The sequence below is a fragment of the Sinocyclocheilus rhinocerous genome, unplaced genomic scaffold (genome assembly GCF_001515625.1).
Source record: "Sinocyclocheilus rhinocerous isolate Xijiao unplaced genomic scaffold, SAMN03320098_v1.1 scaffold229, whole genome shotgun sequence".
Classification (NCBI taxonomy): domain Eukaryota; kingdom Metazoa; phylum Chordata; class Actinopteri; order Cypriniformes; family Cyprinidae; genus Sinocyclocheilus; species Sinocyclocheilus rhinocerous.
The window spans coordinates 660,912-686,899 of record NW_015635757.1 but is presented as its reverse complement, the minus strand read 5'-3'; the positions used below and the strand labels follow the sequence as shown (position 1 = coordinate 686,899).

Sequence of the window (25,988 nt, the reverse complement as noted above, 5' to 3'; positions counted from 1 at the left end):
GACTCTTAACTTTTATATAGAATATCTCTTTGGATTTGAGACTTTAGTCTTTGCAACTTTACAGATCTTCTTTATGCACCAAGAGCTTGTAACACTCCAAAGAGAAAGGAAAAATGTAAATCGCATCATATGACCCCTTTAAGCCGTGACGCATAACCTCATCACGGTCCCCGCTTGTTCATCATGACCAAGCGGCAATCTTCAGGTCTCTCTCGTGAAGCCAACAAGGAAGTGACTTAAACTGTAATTCATCAACTGGCCGCTAGAGGCTGGCTGCAAAAGGGAGTCAATCCCATAGACTCCCCATGTTAAAATGCCCAACTTTACAGCAGAAAAAAATGTTTACAGCCTGGTTCAAAAAATTATTTTGGTTTATATAGCTAATTTTGCCCTTCATGACAACTGTGAGGGGGGTGAATTTTTTTATAAGTCATCCGTTTAAATTATATTAAGCCTTAAAGTTCTGCATAATTAAGGGCGTGGCCACTTAAGTAACAGGTGGATTGCCGCTGGTCGAGCTAGTTGGGCGTGGCTTCAGCAACCAGCTCCCGCCTTTTTGCCCATTTTCGATTATCCAGGAGTGACGCGCGGTGACGCGCTGCCAAGATGGCGACGGCCGACTCCGCCCACTTTGAGCTTCAAAAACCTCTTCAGGAACCTACGGGTGACGTCACGGACACTACGTCCATGTTTTTATACAGCCTATGATCATGACACGTGTGAGCATATGTTGTTGTTTATAACGTTTCTGTGCCTACGTTAATATAAATAATATAAAATAGAATCTAAATGCAGCTAATTTAAGTACAACAACAACAAAAATGTATTTACATTTCTTGAATGAAATGTTTTTGCTCTTTGCACTAAAATGCAGTTTATTAAAACCAACGCTTTGATAAAACTTTCATACCATAAACTAATTACAGTATGTTTCATTTAACTTATATTTTGACCCATCCATTAAATCCTACTTTCACTCCAGACGCGCACTATGTCGCTCTTAGCTTTTACCTCAGTCCTCTTTTATGAACCTCTTCAACCGATTCTTTGAAAAGATCCGACTCATTAGAACGATTCTCCTTGAACAGAACATGCACGTGGCACGTGCTTTTAGTTGTCACCTGAGTTTGGCAGACATGTCTCAACAGGTATTATATCAAAACATTCTCACATTTTGTGCTATAAAAAGCCTTTCGTAACAAAATACGCACCTGGGTGAATTACAAATAAGTACAAGTTTCATTTGTTATGTTATTCACTTTTCTGAAACGCTGTGTTGTCAAAGAAGTGTAAATTACACATTAAAACACGCTGTTAATAAATTCTTTCGTCATATATGTCCATTTTTATGTGATAGCCACGATTTATGATTTCGCAGATTAGGATAGATGTGCAAAAATAATCAATTACATTATGCTAACGTTTCAAAGTACTAGCCTATACAACGCTCTGGGATGCTTTCTTCTCATTAGTCAATCACGCCATTCCGCAGTGAAGTATTTATTATTAATATTATTATTTGCTTTAAACAAACGGGGAACATTAATAGCCTGTACTTTATATGTTGCAGTTGTAAAGTAGGCCTATTTTTGTAAAATAAACTACAATCGTGCCTGGCTACCGATTTCCCACATAACTGTGTTAGTTAGTTAGTCGTGTACCTTTAAATATAAATGTACATATTATTTTGAGGTGTATTATTTACGTGATACGACTGCAACCAAGTAGTAAGATAAATGTTTACTGAAACTGGAATACAATTTAGTGGTAATTATACAAAAGCATTTGATTGCAGAATCAGAAACAAGTACCTGAGCAATAATTTGCAACATGGATAAAATTAATAACAACTGGAATACAATTTAGTGGTAATTATACAAAAGCATTTGATTGCAGAATCAGAAACAAGTACCTGAGCAATATGCAACATGGATAAAATTAATAAAATTTCTGTGGGTGGGCTCCATCCATACAGGACCTGTTGGCTTTGACAACGGCCCTGATTTGGGAAAATGTCTGGTTGAGAGTTTGTAATCCCAATTGTGGTTAATGGAACGGTAGAACAAAATGTTCAACTTCAGGAATGTACGGTCTCTTTTTTTATTGTTCATGAAGTGTAATATAACGCTGCTTCACTTTCTAATCCGTTCTCTCTGTTTCTCAGATGTCATTTAAAGAGCTGATGAAGGTGTTAGGGCTGGGAGCCGTAGCTTTGGTTCTGGGGGTGGAGTGGATAAACTGGCTGATGCGGCGTCTGAGAGACTCTCGTGGGCCCCTGAAAGAAGTTCTGTTCTTCCCTTCACCTCAAGTCTGCGTTGAGCACCTCTTCATACGCCATAAACATTTCCCCTGGTAGTTTGATAAGCTTTTTCTAATCTTAAGGTCCTTGCAAACTGAGACTGAAATTCTCATCTGAAATTTTCGCATGTTAAAAATAAATACGACCTCACGTTTACACACTGCCTCCGAAACTTTCCGTCATAAAAAAATAATTCAGATCAGGTTCGATTTTCTGCGTTTTTTCACATACGTAGCAAGCATTTTGATAGGAACGGATGACGAATGCGAAAAAAAATGCATATGAAAATTTCAGTGTGCAAGGAGCTTTTATGTGCAATAATGTGGAAAACAACTAATTTGTCCACCCTCAGTGCATGTCCCCTTCCCCATGGGGTTGAGACGTCCTTCTCCAGGCTCCTCATGCATCTCCTCTCCGCACGTATGTCACTGGACCTGTGTGTGTTCTCCTTCTCTCACATGGAGCTGAGCAGGGCGATTCTCCTGCTGCACAAACGGGGAGTTGTTGTGCGAGTGGTTACGGACAGAGACTACATGACCATAACTGGATCTCAGATCGGTGCCCTCCGTAAGACAGGTGTGTTGTTGAATAAATGGGTTGGGTAAAATGGTTTAAAGTCAGTTATTTCCATTTTTTGCTGTAGTGTGTCAGTAGGAAATATCAGTTTACATTTCCAAACATTCATTTAGTCTGTCTCAGTTTGCAGGTAGGTTTCTTGAAGCATCTTGGAGACGTTGCCACAGTTTTTCTGGATTTAGTCTGTCTCAGTTTGTTCTGTTTCTTCATGTCATTCCAGACAGACTGATGATGATGATGATGAAATCAGATCTCTGTGTGGAGCACTGGCTGTCGTCAGACAAAAATCTATTTATTAAATAAAATTAAAAAAACAGCATTTATTCAAAATGGAAATCTTGTGTTACAATATACACAACCGTTCAAAAGTTTGGAGTCAGTAAATTTTTTTCTTTCTTTTTTTCTTTTATTCAGCAAGGATGTGTTAAATGGATGAAAAGTGATAGTAATATATATATATATATATATATATAAATAAATATTTTCATATTTTCTGAATTTAAGAATTTAATGTTGGGTTTTTTAAATAAGTACTCTTGTCTATAAAAATGTTTTATGTCTATAATGTCTGTGACGTAAGACTTTATTAATCTTCAATAATTAAATTTCAATTTCAAAATTCTAAGAATAAAAAAAAACATTTAAAAAAATTCTAAGACTAAAAAAAAAACATTTAAAAAAAGAAAAACAATTCCCTCATTTTTCAAGGTTTTTACTGACTTCATAAACCTTATTATATTTAGCACGGGCCTGTCCTCACAACTCCGTGGTATGCATTATGAAATGGTTTATAGTCAGAACTTGCACGACTGTTGCAGGTAGTAAAAACTGTCATTCTTACATAGATAACAACAGCCACACAGCTCACACATGTTCTGTCTGGCTCAACCTTTGTTATTTCAGTACACACTGCTGTAACTTCTGCAAGCTGTTACACCCGGCTACCGCGGACTGTGATGATGCATTAGAGCAGACTTAAAGGATCTAGATGATTCACACATGGAGGGGTTTGACAGATGTCGAAATCGCATCTGTTGTTAATTTGCGAGAGGATTTGGAGCTAATTGCTAGTTTCCGATCTGCTTTTGACCCCTGTTACAGGCATCTGTGTGAGGCATGAGATGAGCTCAGCTGTTCATATGCACCATAAGTTTGCATTGGTGGACGGCAAGAAATTGATCACTGGCTCCCTCAACTGGACCCTAACCGCAGTCCAGAGCAACAAAGAAAACGTCATGGTTACGGAGGAGCCGGAGCTCGTGGGGCCCTATCAGCAGGAGTTCCAGAAGCTGTGGGAGGCCAACGATCCAGCCAATCACAAACCTGGGCAGCTAAATATAAAGACTTGTAAGGACAGATAGGGCTTTACATTTGCTTTTTTTCCCCCCTTGCTGTTTACATTACATAGTTCTACATGAAGGAGTTCATTTTATTTGTCAAGATTACTTTTTAGAAGTTGAAAGCTAGTTTTCTTCTGACTGTTTGTCCGACTCTTAATGACAATTTTCCAGTTTTTTATGCAAAATGTGGGCTTGAAAGGTTTATTATTTAGTTCAATTTAACTTAGTTCAGTTAATATAACTTTTTTAAGATGTGCCCTAGTTTAAGTAAAAACTAGTTCAAGTAAACCCATCTGCTAAAATAATATCTCTGATTATAAAAACCCAGTGTGTAAAGCAAGCTGAAACCTGTGAGTGTGCATTTCATAGCTGTGCCTTTGATTGCTCAATTCCTGATGGCACTCGCTTTTTGTGTTCCTCTTTTGTGACTAGAAGATTTTAGATAAGCTTGTTTCTGTATGTGCACCTGAATATTACATTTTTAAAAAAGGTAACAAAAAAGATAAATGATCAAAATAACTGTTCTTATTTCCTGAGTTTAATGTTGGGGTTTCCTTTTGAATAAAGTTTAAACAGTGCATTAAATAAATAGTTGTTTTGTTATTATTATTTCAAATAAATATTCTTTTATTTTGTTTTTATATATTATATAAATTATTTATATAGTAAATAGCTGATTAACTGGTAAAAACTGTCAGGTATTTAATTATATAGTACATAACTGATCATTGAAAAGTGGATATTTGCAGAAATGTCAGCTTTCAATTCTTATAAAAAGGCATGGTGTATATTCATGACATTGGCCAAAAATTTTAAGCTTAATTATGTAATTAAACTGTAAAACTGTTGACCTTGTTACAGGTTTTTTATTTATTTTTAGTGCTGTCAAATGATTAATCGCGATTAACAACATATTTTTCTTAAATATATACATGCATGTGTTTGTATTTATTTATACATAATTAATGTACACAGTATAGCCTACACACGTATATTATGTAAACAAAAACTTTTATTTTTGATGCGATTAATCGTTTGACAGCACTATTTATTATATATAGCCTATATATATATATATATATCAATTTTAAATCATCATTTAAAAACGCTTATGGCCCCCGTTTGACAGAATGCCCCGTATGTAAATCTCGAAGATACTGCTGCTGTGTGGCTGACAGGGGACCTGTTGATTGGTTGCTCTGTAAGTGCAGGCTGGAGGCTCGCCAGGGCCGCTGACTGATCTGGAAACAGCCGTCGCAGTTTCGACGAGCCGTCAGCACAAATAAAAACTGGTCGACAGCCAGGTCGCTGCAGTCATCAAGCGTCTGGTTTTGCAACGCCCCTCTTTAGGGAAGGGAATGGTCGGCTATTAAACCGATAAGGCGAGTGGACCCTTTCCAGTGTGTTTTGCGGGAAAAGTGAAACTGGATCTGCGAGGACTGGATGTCCGAAAACAGCTGAGGAAAAGCGCAACATCAACTTTACAGAATAAAATAACCACCTCTAAGAAGAGCCGGATAAGGTTAGTCACCCAGTTATGTTTGTGCCCGAAGGATATGCATTTTTTTCCCTTTATTTTCTTACAGAAGAGAGAGATGTAGCCAAAGAAAGATGTCCATATGGAAGCACGATTAGAGCCGTTTCATGTCCCCTTTAATCCCAAAATGCAGTTGACATGCTCAAATAAATATTTTCTGAGTGTGTTTGACTTACAGATGTAAGCTGATATTGTGTTTGACAGATCTGTAGATTTCACAGTTCAGGGTGTGTGCTGCTGTTTGTGTTGACCAGCATCAGATCAAATCTAACATGTCATCTAATCTTTATCTTTGCCTGTGCAAAAGAGATTCCTTATCATTTTATTTAGAATTGCATAGAGTCACTAATTTAAGTAAACAACATTTTGGCATTGTGTTCATTCATATGTGTAAGGTGTGTCATATCCTGGTAACTCCCTCTTCAGGTGCTTACAGGTGTAGATGTGATCACCTCTTTCTCATATGTTTGAGCAGGATGTTAATACTTGTTTAGTTTTTTTTTTTGTAAGTCACATGTTATTGGAGGGTTTCTTTCATTTTTCTGAAATGAAGACTTTTCGAAGAGTCTTAATGCTGCTCTTTTCCATTAAGAGCTTCCATTAAGTCTGTCAGCCTCAAAAAAGGGCCATAAAATACTATAATAGTAATCCATATGATATATGAGCTGTATTTCAAGTCATACGATAGCTTGTGTGATGAACAGACTGGGATTTAAGTCATTTTTCACAGAAAATCTTCAGTCGTACTAGCATTGTCATTGTTTAGGACATTGATTGGACTGAAACTAAAACTTTTGAGAACGTGTGACCCTGGACCACAAAACCAGTCATAAGTCGCATTGTAGCAATAGCCAACGATACATTACATGGGTCAAAATTATAGATTTTTCTTTTATGCCAAAAATCATTAGGATATTAAGTAAAGTTCATGTTTCATGAAGATATTTTGTAAATTTCCTACCGTAAATATATCAAAACTTAATTTTTGATTAGTAATATGCATTGCTAAGAACTTAATTTGGACAACTTTAAAGGGGATTTTCTCAATATTTAGATTTTTTTGCACCCTCAGATTCCAGATTTTCAAATAGTTGTATCTCAGCCAAATATTGTCCTATCCTAACAAACCATACATCAATGGAAAGCTTATTTATTCAGCTTTCAGATGATGTATAAATCTCAATTTCAAAAAAATTGACCCTTATGACTGGTTTTGTGGTACAGGGTCCCATTTTTGTTAATTTAAATAAAGCTGAAATAAATAATCAGAAACTTAAACTTAAAAAAATAAAAACATACTAACTGAAATTAAACTTGAAATAAAAGTACTAAAACACAAACTGAAATGAATATGAAATATAGATAAAAAATATTTTTATATAATGAATAAAAATGGCTAAAATAAAATATAAACAAAAAATAAAAATAAATGCTAATTCAAAATATGAATACTAGTAAGTATATAATACTAAAATAGCACTGAGTAACAAAGTTTACACAAAATAAATATTTTTATTTTGTGAACTCTTCCTGAAGGTATTCTCATTATGTGCTTCCCACTTTAAGTACTGTTTTTATGGCCAGAATCAATTGTGCTGAGCTGGTCTCAGCTGTAATGGCTCTTAATCAAGGAAAGATCCTCACTCAGCATGTCTGATGTACAAAGAAAGATAGATAGATAGATGACAGTGCTGGAAGAATACTTTAACTACATAGTAGAGTATCAGAGTATCAACAGGGCTTCAGCTAAATGGGCAAAAGGGGCACAGCAAAGCCTCAGAGCCTGACATATGAAGGTGGTTTTCTTCTGTTTGACAAACGTTATTATTTTCTTTCATTCTAAATGGTGACTATATAGCTTGTCTGTCTTATTTCCACTTTCCCTCCACCCCTCTAGATGGCGTCGGCCAATGATACCCGTCAGCAGGCGCAGGTGCAGAAGGATGTAGCCGATCAGAATTTTGACTACATGTTCAAGCTGCTCATCATTGGCAACAGCAGTGTGGGAAAAACTAGTTTTCTGTTCCGTTACGCTGACGACTCCTTCACCTCTGCGTTTGTCAGCACGGTCGGCATCGACTTTAAAGTCAAAACGGTGTACCGCAACGAGAAACGAGTCAAACTGCAAATATGGGTGAGTTTGAAAGATGGGACATTGGAGTTATTCAATTAAACCGCATAAACACATTTCATTACACCAAATACACAAAATGTTCTTTTTATCAGCATCATATGACCCCTTTAAAATGAGGATGGTGAGTAATATTTATAAAAATATCTGTTCATTCAAGGCCTAGACTAATTGCATTGGTGTTTTGCGGAGAATAGTGTGCCACACCACAACTATAATGATAACGATACAGAGGAGTGATGTTGTTGGAATCATTTTCAGAAGGATTTTTTTCTAGCTGATGAATGAAAAAAACAATGACAGCCAATCAGAATCCATCCTGCTTTTTAAGCGCTTGAGCATTTAAAGCGGCAGATGACAAAACTGCAGCGTGCGCTTAAAATAAACAGAACATTATCATACCTTGCTAATTTAGTTATCATTATTGTTATTTTTATAGTTATCTTTCTTGGTGTAAACGACAGGGTTGCCAAGTCCAGGAATTGGGCTACTTTTTTACACTGTTGCCGTGGGTTGTTTTTTTAGTACGTGGATTAAAGTGATCTCTCCTCCACCCCCGGGAATGCGATTTCGATGGAGTGGACCCACGACGAAGCGGAAAAAGCAATTGGGTTGGTTTTGTTTCACAGACCTGCCAACCCTGGTGACCAGGCCTTAACTACCTATTCATTTTCCCATAGGGTTTCATTAAAGAGTTATAAGCCATAAACCAAACCAACCAGCTATGAGGTGAATCACAACATTTCAAACTTTGATTTCAAGCAAAAAAGTATTTGAAAGTCAGACAAAAGACAAAAGTACAAGACTGTGTACTTAACTGCTTTAATGAGGGAAAGAAATACAGTCCCATGAAGCATTGCACATGACATTGAATATGACATTTTTACGATTATTTAAAAAAAAAATTGGTTTAAATGTAGGCTGATGGCTTCAACAGAAGCAAATACCATTGATTAACCACCTCAAAGTAGGTCTATCTTAAAAGGTTTATAAGTTATTTTTAAAAATCAGTTCCCCTATGGAGAAAATTAATAGGATTTTTACTTCTAGATCCCGACTGCAGTACTCTGTGAGACATTTGGTGCAACGCTTTTGGTTCCCATAGTTGTAATGCATTCTGTGTCATTGCAGATATTTCGGAAGAATAATTTCGTGACTTTACTCTGTTACGATTCTTAAGCCAGAAAAAAAATGTTATTGCCAAAGTCAAATGTGGTGAAAAGAGGATATGCTTATCATATGTCAGCATGACTTACTGATACCTTGATCAAGATAATCTAGGTGAGGTGTGTGTTTCAGCAATGAAGGTTAATGTTACAAAACATCCAGAATGACCTAAAGCAGATGGCCCCATCATTTGATGCATTATTTGTGAAGCGAGCACACACACACACAGGGCCAAATCCATTTTGAGGCAACCTTTAGAAAATAAAAGCCATAAAATCAAATTGGGTGTGCTTTTTGACCATCCAGACCAGCCATGCATCTGCCTCTGCTCTGAATCACTAATTAAATCAATACCTAAATAGGAAGTGGGTCAGAATATCAACTGCCCAGTCCTGCCAAGAGTGTAGTTCTTACTTTTTTTATAATTTAAAGAAGAAACCAATCCGATGTATATTTGATATTTGAGGCTTAATACTATTGAAAAGCACTAAAAGTTTTTTTAGAGTGTTTTCAGCTTGTTTATTTTCATATAAAAATACGGCATTCAGTTGCATCAAACAATAGTATAAACATCATTCAATGTAAATTGTGATAATCGTAATTAATAATCGCAATTACAATTTCAAGGGAATAATCGACAATTATGATTTTTGTCATAATCGTGCAGCTCTAGTTCTAAGTGAAATATACAGTTACATTCTGTAAATTCTGACACTGTAATTTTAGTTGTTATTGCTGTGCGCCAGTTCGCAGCCGCAGACATCCTCGACAGACGAAGCGACAGCACTTTCTGTTGATGAAAGGAAGTGGGTGAGCACCTCAGAGGTGTTGAGTATGGTTTTCCCAGAATGCACTTATGTGTTGATAACCCACCATAGAACAACTCGGCTCTGACTGCAGTGGTCTGAGACTGACTAGAATAGAGCAAATATAATTAGCTTTTTACATGCACGCCTAGTTTGGTTTGGTACCAGGACAGTGATTGCTGTGATATTTGGTATGTTTTTGGCACATTGTAATGTATTACTAGGGTGTTGTTTGATGGCCCAAGTCAATAGAGTCCACCATCAAGTCTCTATGATATTCAGCTTTCTTGGGTATTTTTTATTGTATATTTTTTTATTTTTCACCAGTTTTATCATTAGCCAAGTGAAAGTTGTATGTAAAAACGGCATCATGTCAAGTCTGATAGGCTGATGCACCACTGATGGCACAGTCCCAATTGATGTATCATATTACACTGATGCTTTATCATACATTAGATCAGAGGTTTCACTTTAGGATGCACATTTTACATTGTATATCAAGTGATGACCCAATGCATGGGTGTATTTATTTATTTATTTATTTACAATGTCAAATATGTTTACCGTACAAGTTTATTAGATAAAAACTTAAATGCATTTGCATTGCATGCAAATGCAATTTCCCTGTGAATCCATACTTAATGTAGTCTAAATGCAGTTTTCTTCTTTCTTTTAAAAATCTATCTATTTATTTTGTTCTCTTGCAAGGTTGTATGCTTAGTTGCATTTTATTATTTGCATTAAGCATTGAGATCCAAGACCGCAGGCCAAGCCTTGTGATGTGTGTGTGTGTGTGTGTGTGTGTGTGTATTTAGAGGGTGGGGAAGACACAGAGACTTTTCTCTTGACTAAGTGTTTGGAGATGTTTAGTTAATAATCAGTTTTATTGACTATATTGCTATAGCAATGAGAATGTGCAGTATGAAGTAAGCCAATAATGTTTATGTCTCCATACATGCAAGTTTATTATTAAATATTCCACTAATAAGGTGAAAAATAGGGCCTTAAAGTGTTCAAATGTATGCGTATATTATTGTTATTATTATTTATTCATTCGTTCTTTTTGAATAAATTGTCAGTGAATGTAAATATTATGTCTAATTAATTAATAATTACAGTTAATTAGAATTTTTAATTTTTATATTTTTCAATTTTGTTTTCTTTTTTATTTATTATTATTATTTATTTGATCAAAATAACACCATTCTTGTATGATTTTAATCTATAAGTTCATTTTAAAAGGTGCAAATCCTCATTAAAAGAGCTTAAAGTGTGTATAATAGTTGATCTAATATTCTTTAGTTCCCGTAACACAAAAACCATGGGGATTTATGCGTCCAGTGCTTTTTATAAACTCTTTGGACACCAGAGTGTACCTTATTTGTGGAAAGTACTTTATATGTGCGTGTTCACTTTTACATTTCTCTGTTTACTTAAAGGAGGAGTTCTTGATTTAAAAACAATGACGAAAGTAATTGGAGTCATTTTTCTATGAAGGAAGAGCAAATATTATACATTACATTAGATTAGTCATCAGAGCTCTGTACATTCTGTATTATTGACACAGTCATGGATGTTGAAGAAAAATGTCATTGACATTTCCTGACTCTAAGGCTTGCTTTAAGATCTTTCACAGTAGGCATAATGTTTATAGATAGATATGATTGACTTGTCTTTGTTGTGAAGTCAGTCATGCGTGTGTGTGAAGGGCAGGTGGCACATTTTATCTCTGTTGAAAGAAGGGGCTGAGGCTTTTGTCAAGCTCCCATTAGTCTGAATTCGGCTCTTCCCTAAAATAAAATACATGCATATATACAAGCCTCGAACAGCTGCCTGAACCAATGGTTACCATGGTTATCTACATAGGTGAGGTCTCAGCATTCTAAATCAAGTCAAGGCTTCTCGGTATCATGGAAACTAATCAAACGTTGCCTAGTTACCACATTAACGTGGCTGTTAAACTCTAAACCTCTGACTCTGCTTTGTTTGCATTGCATTTACTTGAATAATTAGTTTCTTTTTTTATTTACACATAACGTAAATTTTATATTGACAGAAATTAGGCAAATTGTCAAATATTTATATTTTTCATTGACTTGAAATTATGAAATTATCCAACATTGTCAGTATTGCTGTGATTTTTAAACACAGCTTTTCGTTTAGCTATCAGGTTTCATAAAGATGACAAATATTACAATTTGCTAAATTAATAAAGTGAAAAGCAGTGTGGAAAACATTTTTAACTAGATATTTTCTGTTTTAGATATTTTACTTGCATTAAACCGTATGAGTCTGTATATAATATAATATAATATTATATATATATATATATATATGTGTGTGTGTGTGTAATTTTATATTACATAATTATATACATTTTTTGATGCACTATGATATAGTTTTTTTGTTGCACATAATTAATGGTGAAATATCCCACTTTTTCAAAGTCAGTGCTCTACTGGAATATTAGACTCTATACTAACAAGAATTAACAGCAACGAATCATTTAAAAAAAATAACTCATGAGGTTGACTCAAAACAAAGCAATGAACGCTTGTTTCAGCAGGGTTTCTGCTGTACAGTGATTTAAGAAAAAATGCTTTTTTGATATAAGTTATGAGTGTGTGTGTGTGTGTGGCTAAGCTTATTGTTTGCTCTCCCTGAAGAAGGCTTGTGCCGAAACGCGTTGGAGAGTTTTTAGATTTCTTGGATGTAGCCATTTGATAATAAAGGCTTTTTAATTCACAAGAGTGCCATGGTCATTCTGAAGTATTCTTTGATGGACTGTTATAAACCCTTGACCAGAGAGCACCTTGACAGTACAGCACCAGAACCCCGAGACGCACTCTCTACTATTGGACTTTGTGTGTATTTATTTGACCTAAAGGAATAGCGAATAGAGACGTTAATGGCTGTATTTCTTGTATGTTGTTCCTCAGGACACAGCAGGGCAGGAGAGGTACCGCACTATTACCACAGCATACTACAGAGGGGCCATGGGCTTCCTGCTAATGTACGACATCACTAACCAAGACTCCTTCTACGCTGTGCAAGACTGGTGAGTTTACTTTCTTTATTTATAGTCCTAGAGTCAGAGGTCCTGCTATGACCACAGGTAGTGGGAGTGATTGAAAGGTCAAATGTTAATTTTTAAAGTTCCACACAGTTCTTAACGACCATCAAGGGGGCGCTCATGAGCATGAAACTGACTGAATTTCTGTGTGTGTGTGTGTGTGTGTGTGTGTGTGTGTGTGTGTGCGCGTGCGTGTGTGTGTGTGTTTTCCAGGGCAACTCAGATTAAAACGTACTCGTGGGACAATGCTCAGGTGATTCTGGTGGGAAACAAATGTGATCTGGAGGACGACAGACTGGTGTCCAGAGAGGATGGAGAGAGACTGGCTAATGAGCTAGGCATGTTACAGGACAATAAAAAACAACATTCACACACACAAGCCTGAAAAAAAAATTCTTACTGGCTATTAAATTTTTAGATTTTTTGTTTTAGATATGTAGTGTAGTATTATACTGTAGGTAGTGATCGACCAATATGGATTTTTTTTATGGCTGATATAGAATGTATATTTATGATATCACACTATTCAATTTAAAGATAGCAAATAACACATGCATGACCATTTCTGTAATTAAATTTATAGTTATTTTACATAGTATTTAAAAAATGAAAATAAATCAATTAGAAAAATAATTTGATTGGAAAAAAATTGGAAAAAGAAGCTATAAAATTAGTAAAATTAAAAAAAATTTTTTGATAACTTATTTTAACCAAATAACACTTTATGTAGAAATAATGGTTTTGTAACACAAGAAGACCTAACAGCTGGATTCACCAACATTTGTGAGGTGGCATTAAATATTTTTTTGATATCCAGAGACTTGATTAAATGATATAAAAGTGTATATCTTACTGTATATGAAAAAAGTATTATAGCATTTGCATTTCTTTTATTATAACTGTTAAAAAGGCGATGAAGATGGAGAATAGATCCTTTATGTGTCTGTCAAAATAAAAGTCCCACATATCGGCCAAACAGAAAAACTTATCAAAATGTCATTATTACAAGCAGAATACATTCACTTATAATTATTGGTCAGCTAATATTTCCTGTTTTTTAAATTATCCACATCAGCTGACTGTTAATTATATGTGAATAATGTATTTATTCTGAAAAATAATACGTTGGGGTTAGTAAATGATACAGTTTTATTTAAATACAATATTTGTCAAATTTCATACTTATTGTATGACTCTATATCTCTTCCACTTTTTCTCTCTTTCTCTGCCGTCTTTTTGCAGGCTTCCAGTTTTTCGAGGCCAGTGCGAAGGATAACATTAACGTCAAGCAGGTGTTTGAGCGGCTGGTCGATATCATCTGTGACAAAATGAACGAGAGCTTGGATGGAGACCCGAGCATGTTAACCAATCACAAAGGCCCGAGTCTGCAAGACACGCCCCCTGATGCACAGAGCAGCTGTGGATGTTAATGATCGTCTCTCAGCAAACACTCATCCTTGAAGGCAAACATTCACACACATGCACACACTCCCTCTCTCGCTCTAACACACGTACACCGGAAGAGAGACAGCCAATATATAGTATGAAATGCCAACCAGACAGTAAGAATACGGCATAAGCCCCTTAAAATGAATCATTTGAGTCACCTAAACAAGCCCCTCAGGGATGGGTTTCCCTCAGTGTGATGTGTGGCTGCTAATACACTGAACTGTGACATCATGATGAGAACAGCCGGGAAAATACTGCATGAAACTGCAGAAATCAGAAAATCACATGCCAAAGTCTTAACTGAATGCTCAACGTTTTAGGAGAGTTTCAAACTACTGCAGTGTCTGTTCTGTTTACAACATGCTCAGATAAAATGCATCTGGTCATCATTGTGAAGTAGCTTTGAAATGTATACAGATTATTTTAATGGATGCAAGATCATGTTTTACTTACTTTCTTACGTTATAGGCGATAAACATTTTAGGACTGCTCTGGAAATGTTCAGTCCATATGATTGTCAGTCTTCATAGTTTTTGTTACTTGTTTCAAAGTAAGTCATATTATATTGGTCTTTGCCATTTGCTTTAAACGCAATAAATTTGCTTCCCTGTGGACACTAAAGGAGTATTTGTATAATGTATATATTTATAAAAATATATAAATGAATTAAAAAAAAAAAACATTTTACACACACTTGAGTTGAATTACTGAAATAAATGAACTTTTCCACGACATTCTAATTTATTGAGATGCACCTGTATATATATAATAGTTTATATATACAGTGCCTTGCGAAAGTATTCATACCCCTTTTTTCACGTTTTGTTATGTTGCTGCCTTATGTTAAACTGCTTTAAATTACTTTTTTTCCCACATCTATCTACACTCCATACACAATACTGACAAAGCAAAACAGAATTGTCACAACTTTGTAAATGTATTAAAAATAAAAAAAACTCTCAAGCCTCTTGGATGGGGCAGATGCACATTTTCAGGTTTCTCCAAAAATATTTGATTGGGTTCAAGCTCAGGCTCTGGCTGGGCCACTCAAGGACATTCACAGAGTTATCTATAACACCGTGGCTACACCGGACGCGAGCGGCGCGGCGTGGCGAGACGCAATAAATGAATTAAAAATAAAAAAAACTCTCAAGCCTCTTGGATGGGGCAGATGCACATTTTCAGGTTTCTCCAAAAATATTTGATTGGGTTCAAGCTCAGGCTCTGGCTGGGCCACTCAAGGACATTCACAGAGTTATCTATAACACCGTGGCTACACCGGACGCGAGCGGCGCGGCGTGGCGAGACGCAACAAATACAATAGAACCTATTATGCTGTCTACACTGGATGTGGTGCGACACATTCCCGACAGTAAACCATAAACGTCCGGTGTAGACACGGTGTAAGCCACTCTTGCTGTGTGTTTAGGATCATTGTCCTGGTGGAAGGTAAACCTTCTGCCCAGTCTGAGGTTCTGAATGCTCTGGACTGGGTTTTCATTAAGGCTATCTCAATATTTTGGTGCATTGAGCTTTTCTTCTGCTCTGACGAGTCCCTCACTCAGTCCCTGCCGCTGAAAAACAGCCCCACAGCATGAGGCTGCTACCAGCACACTTTACTTTTGAGATGGTACTCCGCAGGTGATGAGCAGTGCCTGGATTCATTTCAACATGATGCTTGGAATTGAGGTTCATCAGACCAGAGAATACTGTTTAGTTTAAAGCAGTTTAACATAAGGCTGCAACAACAAAACGTGAAAAAAAATGAAGGGGTATGAATACTTTCGCAAGGCACTGTTTATACACACGCAAAATGTGTGAGGTCACAGATGTATCTATTGATGATCACTTTTTTTATCAGTTTATCTGCATTTGCAGTTGACTTGCCTGCTTTTGTTGTAGGACATAAGCTTGTGGTCATTGTGCATGGTACAGCATTTCCTTTTGCATGAACCTTATATACTTGTGAGGATGTGAGCATTAGCACCTCTAGAAGAACCTTGTGTAGGTGGGAAATGCACAGCATGAAAATAAGAGCGTGACCACATTCTATAAGGGTGAATGTGGTGAGAACATTTAAGAGCTGCCAAGACATTTATGCCAGAATCACTTCTCCGCTCAGGGATTGTTTGATATTGCTGCTGATCTGCCAGGCTGCATCACACTGATGTGAGTATGTCTTTCTGTCTGTACCAAAATCTGGATTCAGTAAGTTCCTCAAAATGAGAGTTCCTTTGACAAAAAATTTTTTTTTTAATTATTTTTTTTTGAGTGAATTTGACAGGCGCAAACAATACTTTTAGACCGGGTTAATTAGTAAATTCTAGGTTTAAGACGTAAAAATATTACCGTAGACTCTAAAATGCATTGTACATCTAAAAGTTTTGTTTTTTTAATATCAAGTTTTTAGTTTAAAGTTTATTTACAGTAAAGTATTTATTTAGTAACTGTTCTAACCATGTCATTTTTTTTTTTCTTTTCTCAAACTTAGCTGTCTGCCTACATGTTCCTACGGTAACACAAGTGAATGTTAGAAATGTGTTCATGCGGTGTGATTCATTTTTTTGAAGTACAAAATGTAGGATCATGTATAATAATAAATAATTGTTTTAGAATTCATTGTAGACATGTAGAATTACACTGAAGGGCACTGATTGACTTCTCTGTCAACTTTGATAATGATCATGAGAAATCCGCCATGAAAAAATGAAAAACAACTGGCAATATATACAAGAGATATTTCTGACTTGATTAAAGCTGAGCTGAATTGAATATGGTATATTTGGGGCAAAAACATTCAAAACTAACCTACTCTAACACAGTTGTTTGTTTCTTTAATGTCAAGGAAAAAGAAACAACTGATAAAGAGTTTCTAAAGAAACAGAGGGGATTTCTCATTGTACTAACAGACCTGAAGAGAGTGGTAGAAGAATGAGGAAGTACTCTAGTAAAGCGTAATCACAGACTGAGAACACAGGAAGGCGGTGGGTTAGTTAGTCAAAGGACATTTGACAACTGCTATTGTTGTTCCATTTGCCCATGAGATGCGTTAACTATGCCAGAAGAGAGTCCTCTAGTGGCACAAAAATGTAATGACACCCGTACAGAAAGCGATTGTGAAATAAATGGAATCGACGCACCACTAGCAGATGAGACTAAATATATAACCATGTTTCAATTACTGATAAGTGTTGATAAATGATCATCAGCTAGTTAATTTATCTAGTCAAGAATTTACAACTTGAGGTGGACAGTAACGAAGTACATTTACTTGAGTACTGTACTTCAGTACACATTTTGAGTATCTGTACTTTACTTGAGTATTGTTTTTTCTGGAAACTTGCTACTTCAGCTTCACTACATTTGAAAGACAAATATCGTACTTTTTACTCCGCTACATTTATATCAAGGTCTCCAAGTAGAAAGTCGTTATGTAGCAGTTTTTCCAGTGTGTGCATTTTCAGATTCACTGAACCCTTTTTTTTCTCCTGTGAAAATCCGGCCTGCGATCTGCCAGGACCTTCCAGTGTTGCCAAGTCTTACAGTATTTCTAAGCCTGCAGTTTTCCGCCTGAAATTGTTATTTGGCTGAATTTTTTTACGCAAATCTGGCAACCTCGGGAAACTAATGCTGGGTACACACGATTTTTAAAATCTTATAAGATCTTCAAAATGTGAGAGACCACAAACACGAAGACAAAAAAATCCTAGATTTAACCGTTTTGCTCCTATAGTGTGCAGTGTGCTGCGATGTTCCCCCCACACATCAGGATTTCTGATCGTAAATATTCAACATGTTAAATATTTACGATTCGCGATTGGGGCGCCTCAGACGTTCTTCCGAGCAGATTCAGTCACTCTTAACACACCTCACACCACAGGAAAATCTGATAAGATAATCTTTAGAACCATCAAGATAATCGGGACATTATAGGATTGTCGTTGAATATTTACGATTCGCAATTGGGGCACCTCCAACGTTCTTCCGAGCAGATTCAGTCACTCTTAACACACCTCACACCACAGGAAAATCTGATAAGATAATCTTTAGAACCATCAAGATAATCGGGACATTATAGGATTGTCGGAAGGGGAGAAATCGGCCCAAAATCAGCCCGATTATCTTGTGGTGTGTACCCAGCATAATGTAAACATCTGCGCAACTAAAAGTGCTCTAAAAAGGCAAATAAGATAATAAAAGACGAAAAAGGCACATATTTATAGTGTGGTGTGATCATCTGTGTTGTTCACCACATTGATTTTAAAGAGACAACTGTATGTGATGCCTAATGCTGGGAACCCTGAAAACACCACACACTATAGGAGCAAAACGTTAAATCTAGGATTTTTCCCCCTCCTGTTTGTGATCTCTCACATTTTGAAGATCTTATAAGATTTTTTAAATCTTTTAGTGTGTACCCAGCATTACATAGGCCGAGCACTACGATCAAAGATCATAGAAGATAAATGATCCGCATACGGTAAATAAAAATTACCTACACCTTGATCTACATCACAAAGAAAATGTATAGTTTTTATTCTGTGTAAACTTGCATGTGTATGTGTTAACTCATTAAAGCTCTTTGGAAAATTAACCATGTTTTTACTATAGTAACTAGTTTAACTATAGTATTTGCGGTAAACCCTTACAAAAAATTACTGCCGTTTTTGTTACATGTAGAAAAATGCTGTTTTTTGGACACGAATAAACTGCATTAATGCCGTTTTACTGCAATACATCTGAAGTACTATTAAAATACAACTGCAGTAGAGCTGTAGTATTACTAACAAACAACTGCAATAGAACCGCAGTATTACTGCAATACAGCTGTAGTACTACAATTATACTGCAATAAAACTGCAGTAGTACTGCAATATATCATACAACCGAAGTGCAATACTAATAAAATGCTGTACAGTAACACTGAAATGCAACCAGATTATTCAGAACATCAAGTTTTATTTGCACACATCTGCAATATAATGAATTAAGGTACAAAACAACAGTGAATGTCTCAAACAGCAATGCAACAATTAATGATTTTACTTTTCTTTAAACTTAAAATAACAGGCTGAGTGTTACACTAAATGTACTTAGTGTTTATTTACAAATCATGCAATCATGCACATTTCTTCCCTCATTATTCAGGCAGGTTTCATTTTTTGAAGAGCTTATCCTCATCGTTCCGCTTGGTTCTTATGACTGCCTTTATCTCAGATGTGGAAACACTAGTTTGGATGTAGTCTGGACAAACCAACAAACAAAAACTATCAGAAATTCTCAAGTTTCAGTTACTCTTTTCACAACAGGCATATTTAATATGCTTAAAATAAATCTTGAATTGTGATGTCACCAAGTGTTTGTGAAAAGTATTCATACTACTCCCAATTCATTTCTTATGGCATATTGGTCAGCATTAACAATGACTACGTTTACATGGATATCAGTAATCTAATTATTCACCTTATTCTAAATAAGACAATAATATGATTAAGGTGTTTACATGGGTTGCTTTTAGAATATTCTTTTCATGTTCCCGTTTAACATGTTATAGTACATAGTTCGAATTTCACGTATAAACATAGTTCGTCTTCGTGATGATGCCATGTACAGTTTTGGGTGTTTCATTTTTAATTTTATGAAAGCTTCAAGTGCAGTTAATTATTTGTACGTGCATACAGACGACGGCGGGTGTTGAGGCTCTTATTTGCCATCAAACGGTTGAGCACTGCCATGTGTGTATCCTGCTGCAAAATGCGGCAAAAAGTCCTAAACGACGGTAATAGTGTGATTAATCTTTTGTTTTTTATCCGCCATCTCTATCTTTCTGTCGTTCGGCTCGGCTAATGTCCGTCCCATGCACTGAACGCGCTCTCCTCCACATCACGGGTAGACACGCCCCTTATTGCTGATTGGCTACAAGTTTGTTTTGCTATTCGGCCCGAATCAGTTTTCTAAAGTGTTTTTGAAAAATCACTTACTCTGCCTTTAAGTAACAAAAAATGTCGGGAAACGACACCTCTGGCCATTCCGTTGGGTCGTTTGTCCAGTCACAGATACCGTACGGACAGTCCGACCCAATACGGCTCAGTTTTTATGCGTATGTTGCTCTGTCGAGCGGCAGAAATTATTTTATGTGACTGTTAGGCCATTCTGAGTCAACACCATGCTTTTCCAATGAGGGGGAAAGGACTGTTTTCTCCCACGCCGACTCCGCCCACACAGCTATGACGCGACACCGATCAAGCCTATGAAGGAGAAATATTCCATAGGCGAATATTTTTGTACGAATATTTTATAGGAAGTTACATTACAAAAAATAAATAATAAAAAACACTTGCCAAGTCTACTGTAACCACAGCACTTGCTACATGTTGCTCAATCATAGACTGTAGTGCACAATACAGCAAACTGCAGTACAGGGCCTATACATGAAGACTTTAATGGCAATGAAAAGAACTAGAGTTGCACTTCATTGTACTGCAGTTTTACTGCTGTTGAACTTTAATGAACTGCAGTTATACTGTATACTAACTTCATTATACTGAAAATCTCCAGTTGTACTTCATTGTACTGCAGTTATTTTTTGTAAGGGAAATCACAGTATCCACAAATGTACTATTCTCTCACTATAGTAACCATAACTATGCTATTTGTAGTAAAACTACAGTAACCGCAAATTTAAAATAGTTTCATTATAGTAACTATAGTTTAATGTTTGTAGTTAAACTATGGCAATACAAATGGTAGGCTAATATATCCATCAAAAATGGCTGATATTACCATATTAAAAAAAACGTACTACTCAGGCCTATACTGGTAAATTGCTGCTAAAAACTGGTCAAGGAAGTATATAAATCTGAACATTATTTTATTGTCAAAACACTGCACATAAGTACATATATTTTTTGCAACCAAATGATCAATAAGAAGGTTAAATGATCACACAGGTCAAAATGTTTTACTTCACTTTTTTACAACTTTGGAATCTAAACTGGGAATCGATAAGAATTGAAATCAATAAGCAGAATCGGAATGGATAAAATTCAAACAATACCCAACCCTAGCCACATGTGAAGTTCACTGATTTCTGAGCATTTTATGGTCACTGATCAGTTGATGGCAAAATTCAAAAAGACTTCTTTGGTGCAACGTGCACACCCATGGCCATACTGAGAGAGTATGTTCCAGTTTTCTGAAAAGACTAAAGATTTGTTTTCTTTTCAATGTTTGCTTTGTTTGCCTGAAATGAACAATAGCCTTCAATATCTCTTTGAAAAAGAACTTTGCAACTTTTAAATACGTATTAAAATGAGTTCAATGTAGCTGTAGGAGTGTTAAATAAAAAATAAAGATGATTATCTTCATTCAGTTGTTCCATTTCTATAGGTTTGGTAACATAAAAGCTCTTAATTCCAAAGATAATACAAGCTAATCAGTGTATTTAGTAGGTTGCATTAGTGGCAAAAGGTATTGTATTGTAATAAAACTTTTTACTTTTGATACTTAAGTACTTTTAAAAGCATGTACTTTCGTACTTTTAATTAAGTAAAAACCTGTCTTTACAACTTTCACTTGTAGTAGAGTAGTATTTGACCTGTAGTATCTGTACTTTCACTCAAGTAATGAAGTTGTGTACTTTGTCCGCCTCTGTGTCTGACCCACATGATATTGTTTTTTTAGTGGCGGGAATATTTTAAAGGGACAATTCACTCAAAAATGAAAATTCTGTCATCATTTACTTACCCTCAAAAGATATTTTGAAAAATATCGCAAACCAAACAGTTGATGGTATAGCCATTGAATTCTATAGTATAAAAAACATGTAAGTCAATGCCATCAACTGTTTGGATACCAACATTTTTCAACTTTTGTGTTCAACAAAAGAAAGAAATTCATACAGGTTTGGAACAACTTAGTTAGTAAATGATGACCGAATCAGCTTTAATTCAACAAGTCAGCTTTAATTTGTCTTGACACACTTTTCTGGTTTTAACTGACATCTCTCTTTACCACAGACAAACAACAACAACAACAACAACAACATGAAGGTGGCAAGATGTTTAAAGCTGGTGGCCACCTTCTACAGCTTCCTCACTGTAAGTCAATGTAATTTGGTATATAATGAGTGAGTAGCCCACAAACAAATAAACGATTGACATTTTCTTTTTCACACACTGTAGTTGAGTGGGGGCGCGACTGCAGGATTCGGTATATGGTCACAAATAAGCTCCAAAACATCTGAAGTGTTCAAAACCATCGATGGTACTATACTCACCATGACCCTGTCGATGGGGGCCCCGATGCTGATTGCTCTGGGCTGCATCTTCACTCTGATGGGCTTGATTGGCTTTTGTGGCACTTTGAAGAAAAAAAGCTGGATGCTCTTGGTCGTAAGTGTCAAATATCAAAATGTTTTCAAATATCTTGACATAAACAAGTATAAGCCAAATGTATTGCCCTGTTTTAATTTGTCTGTTCTTTTTCACTTTCATTTCAGTTCTTCGTCGTTGTGCTTATCATTTTCATCCTCCAGGTCATCTTAGCAGTGTTTATCCTCCTCCCAAAATCTGTGGTAATCTAATTTTCATTGAAAGCTGGAAAATGTTATTCAATGTGGAGAACTATTATTTATATATATATATATATATATTTATATATACATTTTTAAATGGATATTTTTAAGTGTGTGTGTATCCTTTCATATACATATATTTTTGCTTTCACACACTTCTCCTTTCACATACATATATTTTTATCTATGTTATATTTCATCTGCAACAGCAATGTACACTTTTACAAACATCCGTTTGGTCGGATGTTGCAAATATATGTATGTGAAAGGAGAATGTAAGTGTGAGAGTGCCAGAATGAATTATGGCTTGTACGGCCCCTCATAATTATATATATACACACACACACACACACACACACACACACAAACACACATTTAATTTAAAAATTATATATTTTTATTTTTTAATGGATGACATTACACGGGAGGCATGGTTTATTACGGATATTCAAATCTTTTATCAAAATATAACAAGTTTCCTGCTTTATTAATTAAAAATCATTTTAAATGTCAAGTTATTTAAATAAGATTTCTAGTTGTTGTTGTTGTTTTTTTTACACGTTGACTCTTTTTGATCCAATCAAGAGGACAAATCAAGAGGACAAACATTAAAATGTCACATTTTTTTGTGAAAGATTTAAGTTATGAACCAGAAATTTACCCTTGGCCAACCAACCTTCCTTTTCTGGTCAACAGAAAGAAAATGTATTTAGCAGCTTAGAGGTCAAATTAGTTGAAAGTCTTAAGAACAATTATGGCCAAGAAGACTCTCCAGTCACTAGCATATGGAATGAAACCATGACCAAGGTAAGACTAGCCCTCATGTATGTCAGCTGAGTTCGATCTAATAAATATTACAGTTTTCATTTTTATGAATTTTAGCTGAATTGCTGTGGATACAAATGCTATGATGACTTCACAAATTCACCTTTTGTAAAGAGGAACTCAGAATATCCCAAACAATGCTGCAGTAAAGATTCAAATTCAAGATGTGGAAAACAAGAAGCTATGAACAAGGTACTGCCTCATTGTGCCAAAAATACAGCAAAAAGATGATGAATACATATTTTCATGAAGCTCTTTAATTCCTGTTATAGAAGATGGAGGGCTGCTTTCATGTGCTGCTTAATGAAAATATACCCATATCTGGAGCTTTGTTATTTCTGATCGGCATTCTACAGGTAAATAATATGTGACTCTTGAAATACCCAAACTTTTAACAATTAGAAAGACAGAAATGTTGTTTTTAATCATGCATCTTGTATAGTTTAGTAATCCCTATCAGGAATGATGGATCTCATGGTGTTTTGAGAGAGCATTATTGATTCAGTTACTGCAGTATCATTTCCCTGAAGGCATCATACTCAAAATAATAATCACTTCATGACGACGTGTATTTATAATTCAATTTCAACCCTGTTTTCCAGATTGTTGCCTTGTTCGGTTCGCTGAAAGTCTACCGATGCTTGAGACGCTTACCTGATCTCCCAGACCCTTTTTGAAAATAATCTGTGATAAACGACTACTGCTTTGGGTTTTTCTGAATCTGTGAAAGTTCTTTGTGCTTTGTTATTGCATTTGCCTTCAGAAAATATTCAGATTTTTCTATGAAACGTGGTGTGAAAACAAAGAAAATAAATATCAAGAAGAACATTGCTTTTTTTTTTTTATTAAAAATATCATTTACAATTATCTCGAGAAATGTAACAGTTTCATTTTTCAGTGTCTAACAAATATTAAAAAAAATGTGCATAATGGCTCCTCATTTCATTCAATAAAACTGATGCTTCTTTTTTAATAACTTGACTTACTGACAGAACAATATGATGATTTAATAACAATGATTAATAACCTTGATAATGAGGTCATGAAACATTTCTGTAAGCAAATCCTGTTGTGGAATAATTGAAAACTGAATTAAAACTTTTATTAAATGATATTAACCAGAGTTCTTTCTATTCCTGTTGTAAGACTACAAACTTCATTCTGTTGTAAACTATATAATATGAAGAATAACTGCATAGCTTTATTTGTTTATTAATATGTTGTTTCTTTTTTTATATTGCACTTATGGATCAAAAAGCACCAGAAACCTTACAATGCTGCAATACTGCCCACATGAGGATCATTTCCATCCTTACAGTTTGGATCACTATCAAGGCTAATAATCATCTGAACGCTATTATTCATATTCATAAGAGCATTGCCTGTGTCATATTTATTATTTAAATTATTGTTACTGTATATATATTCAAATGAGATTTCTTTTTGTCACATGTTGCTATTTTATCTAGACATGCACTCGATTTATTTTCAAGAAACTAGAAAAACTAGATCGATTTCAGAGCTGATTATCATTGTTCTGTCACATGATTAAGTCTAAAAATACAGTTTAAAAGGTCAAATAATCTTCAGACAAGAGCATCCACACTTTGATCGAATGTATTAATATAAAAGAATATAAACGTGGGAAAAGGTGTATTTGGTCACTGTTTGACCTTACTTCCTGACCCTGTGACCTCTGACCCTAAACCTACACACTGACATTGAGTTTGACCATTAGAGGGCAGCAACTGTGAATCTGCCAGCATCTGCTTTCTTTCTGAATTCTGTGGGAATGTGGAGACTTCAAGCGATGGGACAGTCAGTAAAGACACCGCTTCTGCTTTGCTGTTGGTCGGTTGTGGTTTTGGGGTCATGACCTTTGCCGGGTCACTGATAGGCTGAAAAGAGAAGAAGTCAGGTATAGAGCGGTTGGTGGCGTTTGAGGTACAGAAATGAGACTCGACTCGTCCCAGAGCAAGAGGACTCGTCCTCCCTGCAGATGTCTGTGCTGTGGGTGGTGGGATTTTTGGCATTTGTGACTCTTTTTCCATCAGCTTCTCGTCTTTCTCTTCACCTCTTCCATCTGTCTCACCTTGCGTGTGGAACTCCACACCGGACAGCGGAGGACAGGTGCTGATGAGTCCTCCACAGCTGCAGATGGTGCTCTGGGTGGTGTCCAGCATGCATCCGGCCGTTCCCGTGCTCCTCCC

The 25,988-nt window shown here is 35.8% G+C and overlaps 3 protein-coding genes across 3 annotated transcripts; all 3 read left to right on the top strand.

Annotated features, from left to right (window-relative positions):
* The first annotated feature begins 1,075 nt into the window (after positions 1 to 1,075).
* On the top strand, positions 1,076 to 4,788 carry LOC107747428 (mitochondrial cardiolipin hydrolase-like). Its single transcript, XM_016561926.1, has 4 exons — positions 1,076 to 1,148; positions 2,165 to 2,352; positions 2,652 to 2,875; positions 3,977 to 4,788. Exons 1-4 carry the CDS (start codon positions 1,092 to 1,094, stop codon positions 4,234 to 4,236), a joined length of 729 nt encoding a protein of 242 aa, XP_016417412.1. The 5' UTR covers positions 1,076 to 1,091; the 3' UTR covers positions 4,237 to 4,788.
* A 702-nt stretch (positions 4,789 to 5,490) lies between these two features.
* On the top strand, positions 5,491 to 14,388 carry LOC107747429 (GTP-binding protein Rab-3D-like). The gene is made up of 5 exons (XM_016561927.1): positions 5,491 to 5,737; positions 7,650 to 7,886; positions 12,796 to 12,914; positions 13,143 to 13,267; positions 14,172 to 14,388. Exons 2-5 carry the CDS (start codon positions 7,650 to 7,652, stop codon positions 14,357 to 14,359), a joined length of 669 nt encoding a protein of 222 aa, XP_016417413.1. The 5' UTR covers positions 5,491 to 5,737; the 3' UTR covers positions 14,360 to 14,388.
* Positions 14,389 to 23,693: 9,305 nt separating this feature from the next.
* LOC107747430 (tetraspanin-1-like) lies at positions 23,694 to 24,470 on the top strand. Its single transcript, XM_016561929.1, has 4 exons — positions 23,694 to 23,760; positions 23,836 to 23,970; positions 24,051 to 24,134; positions 24,381 to 24,470. The coding sequence occupies exons 1-4, from the start codon at positions 23,752 to 23,754 to the stop codon at positions 24,453 to 24,455; spliced, it is 303 nt and encodes a 100-aa protein (XP_016417415.1). The 5' UTR covers positions 23,694 to 23,751; the 3' UTR covers positions 24,456 to 24,470.
* The last annotated feature ends 1,518 nt before the right edge of the window (positions 24,471 to 25,988 follow it).

What these genes read in the sequence shown, in the direction of transcription:
- LOC107747429 (XM_016561927.1), top strand. Translation starts at nt 7,650, where the DNA reads ATGGCGTCGGCCAATGATACCCGTCAGCAGGCGCAGGTGCAGAAGGAT. An exon ending in GAGTCAAACTGCAAATATGG is followed by an intron (nt 7,887 to 12,795) that starts GTGAGTTTGAAA and finishes GTTGTTCCTCAG; the next exon opens with GACACAGCAGGGCAGGAGAG. An exon ending in GAGACTGGCTAATGAGCTAG is followed by an intron (nt 13,268 to 14,171) that starts GCATGTTACAGG and finishes GTCTTTTTGCAG; the next exon opens with GCTTCCAGTTTTTCGAGGCC.
- LOC107747428 (XM_016561926.1), top strand. Translation starts at nt 1,092, where the DNA reads ATGCACGTGGCACGTGCTTTTAGTTGTCACCTGAGTTTGGCAGACATG. An exon ending in CGCCATAAACATTTCCCCTG is followed by an intron (nt 2,353 to 2,651) that starts GTAGTTTGATAA and finishes GTCCACCCTCAG; the next exon opens with TGCATGTCCCCTTCCCCATG. An exon ending in CGGTGCCCTCCGTAAGACAG is followed by an intron (nt 2,876 to 3,976) that starts GTGTGTTGTTGA and finishes CCCCTGTTACAG; the next exon opens with GCATCTGTGTGAGGCATGAG.
- LOC107747430 (XM_016561929.1), top strand. An exon ending in AACAAGAAGCTATGAACAAG is followed by an intron (nt 23,971 to 24,050) that starts GTACTGCCTCAT and finishes TTCCTGTTATAG; the next exon opens with AAGATGGAGGGCTGCTTTCA. An exon ending in TTCTGATCGGCATTCTACAG is followed by an intron (nt 24,135 to 24,380) that starts GTAAATAATATG and finishes CCTGTTTTCCAG; the next exon opens with ATTGTTGCCTTGTTCGGTTC.